Consider the following 10,972-nt stretch of genomic DNA (forward strand, 5'->3'; position numbering starts at 1 on the left):
CACTACTTTTAAAATTTACATTGAAAATGTTTTTAATTGTAAAAATGATATGTGGGTCTTCTTATATTTAGTTGGAAACACTCAAATCTAATCTTTAGATTTGAGTTTGAACAAAAACAAATTATAAATTTATATTTTATTTTTATATATAATATAATATTCAAATAATGATTTAAATGAGATAATATTTTTTAAATTCAGTATCACTCCAATTACAATTGATTTCAAACAATTACAATTTATTATTATTATTATTTAATTGCACTGACAAGCATTGCTCATTGCACCTCACATAATGAATGGTGTGTAGGAATATCAAAATATTTTTGTATAAATAGCAAAGCTCATACAAGAGTTATCAACTCAAAAACAAAAACCCTCACTACCAAGTTAAGAAATAAATAATGGTTTCATCTTCAGCCAGCTTCCTCCTGTCTTTCTTGTCAATGCTTCTGGTTCTTGTTAGATCTTCAACACCTTAACCCTAATTTACTACTAATATTATATTTACTTTGCTTTTTAATTAATTTTATTTATTTAACATGTTAACTACAGCTAGCTCGAAGCAGTAATGGAGCAAGAAGAGAGGCTGGGGCAGACCAATATTGGATAAATGTAATGAAAGACAACACTATGCCCCAAGCCCTAGAAGACCTTCTTCCTCTGGGCACCATATCGGTGCCACCTCTAGTTCCCGAAGGAAAAAGAGCAACCGACGATTGTCACACGGAAAAAATATCAGGCCTCACAGATGAGTTTGAACCGAGACCTAATCTATCTGCCTATCCCGATTACAAAAAAGATGAAGCACCAGAAAAGAAATCGTTTTCAGAAGACTTTGAGCCCAGACCCAGTATATCCTCCTATCCTGGTGAAAAAAAAGATGAAACACGAGGAAAGAAGTCGTTCTCTAAGGACTTTGAGCCGAGACCAAATTTATCTAGCTATCCCGATGACAAAAAAGATGAAGTACAAAAGAACAAGTTGTTTTCTGATAACTTTGAACCAAGGCCTAATCTATCGGTGTATCCCGGTGACAAAAAAGATGAAGCACAAAATAAAAAATCATTTTCTGATAACATGGAGCCGAGGCCTAATATATCTGCGTATCCTGGTGACAAAAAAAATGAAGCACACGAGAAAGAGTCGCTTTTTAAGAACTTTGATTGAAAATAAGTGACGAGCCATCATGATCACAAAATAGACTGAACAATAAGGAAGACATTGTTTGATAAGAACTCAAGACTTGATTGGTAAAGATCTTGAAACCATAAAGGACAGTGATCATGAAAAAGAAGTTGGTTGTAAATTTTACCATTTGTGCATGTGTGACAAGATTATCTCTCCCGGGATTTCTCTTTGTTTTCTTAATTTGAATAATATTTATGTTGGTGTGTAATGTTGTGTTCAGAAATATATATATTGTTGGGATACCAGGAGATGAACTATCCCTTAATGAAAAAAACAATAAAATCATTGAATAATTGTGGAAACAAAAGAAAGCAACTAAAGAACACAAACACAAAATTTATAATCTAACAGATTACATAAATCTTCAAAAACATCATTATCATCAAAGATGATACATACATATAAAATGTATCTTCACCAATGATGGAAATACCTAAACCTAGGTATCTAGGGAGTGAAGAGAAAGTAGTTGAAGAAAAATATTTTTCTTCCACTAGTAGAATAAGGGTCTTCTGTAACGACTCTTAGTAACGGCGCTCAAACGCCCTTACTAATATATTTTATCAGTAACGGCTTTCGAAAGCCGTTACTGATATAAGTACATCTGTAACAGCGATATAAACCGTTACAGATACGACATAATCTTAATGTTTCAGTGAGTATATCAGTAACGGCTTTATACGTAAACCGTTACTAATATTGTATTTGTAACGGTTGAGGAAGAACCGTTACAGATGTTGAAGCCGTCTCTTCGTTGTCTTTACCACTATCTGTAACAGTTATTTGTAAAACCATTACATATAAGACATAAGTTACCGTTTGAGGAATGTATCATCAGTAACAGCTATCTCTCAAAGCCGTTACTAATAGTATATTAGTAACGGTTATTATGAAAACCGTTACTAATAGTGAACCGCCTTTTCGTTTATTCTTCTAGTATCTGTAACGGTCTTCCTCTATAACCGTTATAAATACGTCTCCTTTATAAAATATCTGTGGTGGTTTTCTGTAACGGTTTTCTCACAATACCATTACAAATGAAGTATCTGTAACGGTATCTGAATAACCGTTACAGATACTAGCCGTCTTTTCAACTTCTTTGATATTATCTGTAACGGTTTTGGTAGAAAACCGTTAAAGATACGCTTAATAACCTGCGCGCCTTTCTTTCTTCTTTCTTTCTTTCTTTCTTTCTTTCTTTCTTTCTTTTCTTCTTCCGTTTTCTTCCGCGCGCACTCCTGTTTTCTTCCGATCATTTGCCGCCGTAGAAGACTCCGATCAGCAATCAGGTAAGTTCTATATTCTATATTCTTCTTCCCTCTTCTTCTCCCGCAATCCGCCGCCCGCCCGCCTTCGAAGGATCGTCCGCAACGGTTGTCTTCCGGCGATCGTCTTCTATCCGACATCCTGCCACCCGCCGTGTCTTCCTCCGCCCTATCCATTTCCACCCCGCCAAGTACGTACTTTCTCCTTTAGTAAACTGTTTTCTAATACAGATTGTTTGCTAATACAGTTTCGTTTTCTCCTTTAGTAAACTGTTTTCTCCTAGACTACTTTAGTAATTGTTAGAAATACAGATTGATTTAGAAATACAGATTGATTAACTCCTTTAGAATTGATGAACATGAATTTTGGGGAATTTGACTGTTTGGGGAATTTTGTCTATTGGGAAAGGCATGCATATGTATAGTTTAGTTAATTGATTTGCAAATTAACAGACATGAGATATTTTTACTTGCAAATTAATTGATTTGCATTTCATTCAATTAATATGTTGTAATTTGGTCTGGTTTTGTATGAATATGTTGTTGGATTTGAAGCTAGGTCTTTTGTTGGATCACAAACTAGGTTTTTGGCTGAATCACAAGCTCAATTTGGCAGCACAAGTAATACTATAATATGATTTTGTTTTGATTTGGCAGCAAAACGATTGGAACAACAAAACGATTTGGCAACAAAACGATTTGGCAAACAATAAACGTTCAGGTAAGTTCTTTCTTTCAATATTTGACAAAATCTAGGTTTGTTGATTCGATTTCTATTTCTCTATTTGGCAGATAATTTTGAATTTTGCCCTGTTTGAAGTTGTCCCTCCTGTTGAGTGTCTAACGCAGCTTCTCTTTCAAATTCAGGTTAGTTCTTGAAAATAAATGTTTGATAGTTAGATGAATGTCGATAGTGTACCAAACACTAACTTTGAAGATGATGTTGATGATGATGAGACACAACCCCCGTCTGAGGATCAAGATGGAGGTACCGGTGTTTGCTTAAGTATTTAATTTGTTATGATCATATATAATTTTGTGTTTATTTTTAGGATATATTTTGAGGAGGAGACGGGGCAAAAATAAAAATACAACAGTTGGTAGATTGCAAGCGGGGCAAAAGATGACTCTTCGTTTTAACCCGGTAGTTGGTAAGCCCATGTGCGAGAATAGGACAGCGTGGTCGAGGCATATTGGGAGTGTCATTCGAGACTCCAACGCACTACCTCACAGGACTTTGCGTTGATCGGACCTGAGCTCTACTCAGCTAGATCACATATGGATGGCTATCATGGTAACTTATTATATAATTAACTTTTATGTATTAATCACAATCTATAATCGTATTTTAATGTTGACTTTTAGGATCATTTCGTGGCTGTGGGGGATGACATCAACAACTATCGCAAACAAGGTTTATTTCAAGCTAACAAATTATGGGATAGGTGGAGATGTCAATGGAACACCTTGTACGTTAAAGCTCGTGAAGGTAACGAGGTTGCGATTAGGGCAAATCCCCCTCCCGAGATTGAACTAAGTGATTGGCAATATCTTCTTGATCGTCGCTTTTTCACTTCGGAGTTCAAGGTAAGTTAATTTTTATAAAGAGATATGAAATTAATCATTCATTAAACACAAATCTTTTCTTATTTGCAGAAAACAAGTAATGTGAATGCGCAAAATAGGTCGCGTGTTGTGTACAAGAATCATGCGGGCAACATCTCATTTTCGCAAGTGGAGAAGCAAATGGTTCGTTTTATCATCGAATAACAAAGTTTATAATGTTATTACATTTTTATTAATTATTAAATTTGTACAGGAGAAGACTACCGGTACGTCGCCTAATTTTGCGGAATTATTTCTCCACACTCATACAAAGAAACCAACTCTACAAGATCCAAATCCGGAGGTTCCCCCTATTATTCAAGAAAAAGTGGTAAGTCGTGTTTATTAGTTTTATTTATTTTATGTATGTAATCAAATGTAATTTGTGTTTGTAGACTGCCTTGCGAACTGCTATAGAAGAAGACCCGACTAGGAATGACCTGCAGTTGGCTGAGTGTGCGTTCGGATCTCAGGGACATGGGCGAGTCGTGGGTATGGGCTCAAGTGTCACACCTACATGTTTTGGAGCAGATGCCCGTGGGGGTTCTAGCACACCGCGCAGTGACACGCAACATTTCCGTGAAGAAAACCGAATATTACTTGAGGAGATTCAAAGAATGCGAGAGGAGCGTGAAGCGGAGAAGATTCAGTCACGGAGAGAGCGCAAAGAAGCCTTACTCGAGCGTCAGATGGAGTGTCAGATGGAGCGTGAGGAAGCCCAAAGGCAGCGTGAAATGGAGCGCGAAGAATTACTAATGCAGCGTGATGAATTACTAAAGAAGCATGAAATGAAACGTGAAGAAGCTCGAAGGGATAGACAACAATAAGTTATAGAGCGTGATAGAATGCGGGATGAGATGCTTGAGATGAGGGAGACTATGAACTTCTTATTATCCATGGTTTACGGTGGTCGCCCTCCACGTCCACCTGCCCCTCCCACTAGAGATGATGCCCCTTCCACTTGATCGTCGCTTTCCCGTGTATTCTGGTTAGTTGAATTTGTATTTGAAGTACATTAATTAATGGTTTTTGTGGATTTGTGGTATGATTGTAGTTTGTGGATGGATTGTAGTTTGTGGATGATTATTGTTTTGAATTAATGATTATGGTTTTGGGTTTTTGGTTATTGATGTTTGTGGTTTTTGGTTTTGGTTATTGATGATTGTGATATAGGTAAAAATTTGGAGAAAAGAAATAAAATTAAAAAAAAAACGATTATGGTTTAGTAACGGTTTAATATATTAAAAAACCGTTACTTTTAATAATTCCTGTAACGGTTTAACAAATAAAAATCCGTCACAGAAACTGACAGGTCAGTAACGGTTTCCGAAAACCGTTACTGATATAAATGCTTTTCAGTAACGATTTTAAGTCGGCTAGAACCGTTACTATTGTTCCTTTAATATCAGTAACAGTTTTCGAAAACCGTTACAGATAACTGTCAGTTTCTGTGACGGTTTTAAGTCGGCTAGAACCGTTACTGTTATCCATTGACTATCAGTAACGGCTTTCGAAAGCCGTTACTGATACGTGTGAAGTTTCTGTAACGTAATTTTCAGTAACGAATTGTAACGGTTTTATTTGCCGTTACTATTATGATTCAGTAACGGCATTCGATACTTTCAGTAACTGTTTTCGCCGTTACTGATACCTATTTTTCTACTAGTGTTCCTAACACCTGCTTTCATCTTGGTTCGTCTCCCTCTCTTTGTCTTGTTCTTGTCTGAAATTTACAATCTTACTGATTACATAAATCCTCAAACAACATCAACATGAAAGATGGCATATATATATATATATATATACATATATATATATATATAATGTATTTTCACCAATTGTGGAAATACCTAAACATAGGTATCTAAGAAGTGAAGAGAATGTAGTTGAAGAAACATATATTTTCCATTCACAAGGAGGAGTTCAGGAATATCCGCATTAGAAGAGACTGTGCAGTGGAGAAAACATAGATATCAAAGATGAGAATTGTGACTCGCTCTTGAGAAGAGTTACAGAATGGAAGAGGATACTGGATCACATAAGTAGCATACAACTTGAAAGACCCGACATTCATGAATGTAAAGCCGAAGACAATGGGAAGATGGTTTCAAAGAGAATATGGGAGGTAACCCGGGAAAAAGCAAAGAAAGTAGATTGGGCTCCTCTTTTATTATCAACCAAGATCATTCAACAACACCAGTTCATCCTATGGCTCGCCTTCTGAGAAAGACTCAGTATTCGAGACCACATCAGTAAGTATAGGAGCATCCAGGACGTGAACTGTCTACTATGTAACAGAGCTATGGCATGAAATCGTCTCAAATTGTGGCGCCCTCACGGGAATATGGAGGAGAATTCCAAGCACATAGTAGAACTAGAATATATGCATAAATTAGAATACCTTTTACAGAAATCACTAGAATTGAATGCATTGTAATGAGATAATATATTTACATTTTTAGCTTTTTAGAGTTTATTTAGAAATTGTTACGAAATCAAAATCGTTCTAGGCCTGTCTAGAATGATCCCGTAAAATTCGGGGTTTTTTTTTCCCTTTTTTGAGAATTTTTAATGAAATGACGCTAAGTCGTTTTTCCTCAAAATAAGTTTATGTTCTCAAAGTTGGGGTCTATACAAGAAATCATGAATTTGGTGATGCTGGAAAATTGAATGCATTAAATCAAAAGCATCAATTCATATAAATTCAAGACAAGATAAGACACAAAAGAAAAGAAAAAAAAAACTTAAATAGAAACTTGATTAAAAATTAGAATTCGTCTCAATCATCCATATAACTCTTTGTCAAACTTAGGGGATGCGGAGCAACTAGAATGATCCACAACTAAGGAGAGAACGAATTCTTTTCCATGTGCGAGCAGTTCTTCATCATATATTAATCATCTCACATGAGCAACATAGTGACATTCTTGGCAATAATAAGTAGGATCAGGCAGTAACCTAAATTCCTCACAAGCATTACAAAAGAAATCCTCATAACCGGTCTCGTCATTGTGATCTTTGATTTGGGTATTCGTTAGAGTGAGGGGATGAATGTGGTTATGATATTCGACAGCACGAGGCAGTGAAGGAACACAATGAAGGTGGAGATCGAACTCATAATTCTTATCAATACAATGCAATATGGGAGCACAATCCTTACACAAACACATATAGCAAGTTAAGTGACAATGTGTGGGTACAAGAACAAGAGGATGGTCATGAAATTCATAGATTTTTGCGACCATCAGTGAGGCGCATTAATTTATAGTCCAACTTGAAATTGCATTCCTCACAGGAATTGCCAAATGAGTCAACTAAATCGCCTGAACAGAATTTACATAACCCATGGCAAACGTTGTTCTCTACCCATCTTGTGAGCGCCAAAGTATGGGGTTCATGAAAAGGGTGTCGAGCGGTTTTAGGTAACTAAGTGCAAGATTTATGCATCGAACAATTCGCATTCTAAACAAATATGAATAGAGTTTTCAACTGGTAGCTTTCAGGCAGAGCATAATACCTTGAATTTGTCGCTGCCACTGTCACAAATGATCCAAGAATGTGATTTCCCAACAAACCCATCATCTTCGTTGAAGATTTCATTAGGGATCAATTGAGAGAAACACAAATACAAGTTATAATTGCAGTCTGCGCAATGAAAAGTAAATCCCACGTTCTTCAAGCAAGCGTCGCATTGATAGGAGTCGGGGTCGGAGGGCGGAGGATAGAGCAGAGAGAGTGTATGATGTGGGTGGAAGGAGTGAGATATCTGTTGGGGGCAATGAAGCACATAATTTGTGGAGTTTGAAGGGGCAGTTTTCACCGTCCACGGTGTATTTTTTGCAACCATCGTAGTAAATATTTTATTGTCGTATGTAAGATTCGTGTTAAATGGATGCACATGGTGGGGTATTCGAATCTCAGTCATCTGACGAAGAAGATGAAGAAAGGCAGGTAATGAGATTTCACAGTAGCAATGTTCTATGAGAAGAAGGCTAGGATATAGAGTTTGATGAAGTGGAAGAGAATGAAAGAAAGAAAATATTATAACCTCAAAATAAAGAGGATCGAGAATCCTTAGTATAAGGTAATCATTTTGAGTTTAAGTATTGATTGTTTGAAAATTGTAAGATTTTATTGTCTTTTATACAATTAGGGTTTATTTAATTATTAATGAGCTTGGGCCTGTGTGTATAAGTAATTTAGGGTTTCTAGGTTAATTACTCTTATATAAGGATTGTTTGTAAAGGTTGAATACACAACACTTAAGATTCTCAAGACTTTTTTTCCTCTTTAGCAAATATCTATTTTCCAGAGTTTCATATTTTCATAGTTGTTCTTAGAAAGATTCAATAGTCAAAGTCAACATTTGGTATCATAGCTAGATTGAAGAACATGTCGTCGACAAGATCAACTAGAGATGCGGCGACAATGAAGATTGGAAAGAAGGGAACTTGACGATCTCCTATTCGTTACTCACGAAGAGTAACTACTCGGTGTGGGCATTGAAGATGCGGGTAAACTTACAAGCACAAGGAGTGTGGGAAGCCGTGATGCTCGAAGATGTCGACGAACGGATGAATAGAATGGCTCTCGCCGCCATCTATCAAGCACTCCCTAAGGATGTTCTTCTCATGGTGGTTGAAAATGATTCTGCCAAGCTAGCATGAAAGACGCTAAAGAGTGGAGAGATTCAAGGAGGAAAAAGTACAAACCTTGAAGACACAATTTGATGCGATTCGTATGAAGATTGGGGAATTGGGAATCGGTGGATGATTTAGCCATGAAGTTGACATCCATCGTGTCTGATATCCGCTTGTTAGGAGAGAAGGTGCAGGAGATCTTCGTCGCCAAGAAGTTCCTTAGAGCCTTACCACAAACATACATGCAGATCGTTACAACGATCGATCAATTTGGTGAACTCAAGAATATGATCATCGAGGAGATCTTCGGTCATCTCAAAGTCCACGATGAGAGACTTCATAGATACGGAGACCAAGAAGAGGAGCATCTATCGTTCAAGCATGATGAATGGATGTCACGAATGAAGAAAAACAGAGAAGTCGATTTTTCTTCTGGATCGTCGAGTCGCAGCGACAACAGTGGAGATAACCGAGGTCGTGGCAAAGGGCGAGGTGGAGGTCGAGGTCGGGGAGAAAGCTCATCTCAACGAGAAGACACCAAGTCCCGCAAAGACAAGAGAACAGTGAAGTGTTACGCTTGTCAAAAATATGGGCACTGCGCATCTTAGTGCCCTAACCAAAGGCCCAACGATGAAGCAAACCTCACTAGATCCCATGATTAGGAGCCAACATTAATGTTTTCCAAGGAAGTGATGAACACTTTGCCTGAAGATGGGGAGACAAACCTCGAAGAGTTCGAGCAAGAATCGTCCAAAGAGGAACCAAATGTGGTGGTTCTCAATGAAGAGAAAGTCATGGAGAACCTCCTCGCAAGTGGCGATGAGTATAATTACACCGACGTGTGGTACCTTGACAATGGAGCAAGCAATCATATGACGGGTCATCAAGAGAAGTTCAATGAGCTCGATTAGAAAATCACCAGAAATGTGAAGTTCGGAGATGGCTCACTCGTCGAGATTAAGAGTCGAGGATTCATCTTGTTCAAATGCAAGAATGGAGATCAACGTATAATGACTGAGGTATATATATTACATACAAAATTAAAAAGTAATATTATAAGTCTGAGTCAAATGACAGAAAAAGGAAACACGATCATCTTAACTAGCTCGCTCCTAAACATGTTCGACCAAAATGGTGTTTTATTGATGAAGGTGCAGAAATCCAAAAATTGGTTATACAAGATTTCACTCAAGACAAGGCAACCCGTTTCTCTATTAACATCGCTAGCAGACTCATCTTGGTTATGTCACGCGAGACTTGGGTACGTAAACTTTTATGCGCTCAACATGATGGGGGAGAAGGAGATGGCTATAGGGTTGCCCAAAATTACACACCCCGACCAAGTGTGTGATAGTTGCATGGTTGCAAAGAAAATAAGGCTACCATTTCCTACCCAAGCAAACTTTCATGTCAAGCATCCCCTACAACTTGTGCACGCGAATCTATGTGGTCCGATCACCCCTCCATCACTCGCCGGTAACAAGTATTTTCTTTTACTTGTTGATGATTATAGTCGTTGGATGTGGGTGTACATGCTTAGAGAAAAGGAGAAGCTTTTGAAGCATTCAAGAAGTTCAAAAGGCTCGTTGAGAACAAGCCGGAGCACAAACTAAAAACTTTGCGTACTGATCGAGGTGGAGAGTTCACATCATAGAAATTTGCGGAGTTCTGCAAAGAGGAAGGAGTCGAACATCACCTCACGACACCATACACTCCACAACAAAACGGCGTGGTGGAGAGAAGAAATCGTACCATGATGGGTGCTTCTAGGAGCTTACTCAAGAGCATGCAGGTACTGACAAACCTCTGGGGAGAGGCAGTACGACATGCGGTTTATATCTTGAACCGCTTGCCGACAAAGGTTCTAGGAACTTACACTTCTTACTAGGCATGGACCAAGAAGCAACCTCATCTAGAGCACTTGAGAGTATTTGGGTGTACCGGACATGTTATGACAGCGGGACCACATCTCAAGAATCTTGATGATCGAAGTCAAGCCATGGTGTACCTTGGTGTCGAATACGGAAGCAAGGCGCACATGTTTCTTGATCCAGCTTGCGAGAAAATCCGTGTGAGCAGAGATGTCGTGTTCGAAGAGAAAAAGAAGTGAGAGTGGTACAATGACGACAACGAGCTCGTACAAAATTCCTTGGAGTTCAGAATCCTACAAGATGACGACAACCTAGTAGAGTTGGAAAGGACAATAGGTACACCGAACTCCCATCGTCATCAAGAGAGCTCGGGTGAGTCCACAACCGAAGTTGGCCCCAT

General features: G+C 38.1%; 1 protein-coding gene across 2 annotated transcripts; it reads left to right on the top strand.

Moving 5' to 3' along the window:
* Window positions 1-361: 361 nt before the first annotated feature.
* LOC124936960 (organ-specific protein S2-like) lies at window positions 362-1,399 on the top strand. 2 transcript variants are annotated; one of them, XM_047477484.1, is made up of 2 exons: window positions 362-461; window positions 556-1,399. In XM_047477484.1, the coding sequence occupies exons 1-2, from the start codon at window positions 405-407 to the stop codon at window positions 1,168-1,170; spliced, it is 672 nt and encodes a 223-aa protein (XP_047333440.1). In that variant the 5' UTR covers window positions 362-404; the 3' UTR covers window positions 1,171-1,399. The 2 variants fall into 2 exon arrangements, with proteins under 2 accessions (XP_047333440.1, XP_047333441.1); XM_047477485.1 differs by having other exon boundaries at window positions 371-455.
* Window positions 1,400-10,972: the final 9,573 nt, after the last annotated feature.

This window comes from Impatiens glandulifera, chromosome 4 (genome assembly GCF_907164915.1).
Source record: "Impatiens glandulifera chromosome 4, dImpGla2.1, whole genome shotgun sequence".
Classification (NCBI taxonomy): Eukaryota; Viridiplantae; Streptophyta; class Magnoliopsida; order Ericales; family Balsaminaceae; genus Impatiens; species Impatiens glandulifera.

Bases quoted from the DNA above. Each gene is read 5' to 3' on its own strand.
- LOC124936960 (XM_047477484.1), top strand. From the start codon at position 405: ATGGTTTCATCTTCAGCCAGCTTCCTCCTGTCTTTCTTGTCAATGCTT. The intron at 462-555 runs GTTAGATCTTCA...TGTTAACTACAG, and splicing joins TGTCAATGCTTCTGGTTCTT to CTAGCTCGAAGCAGTAATGG.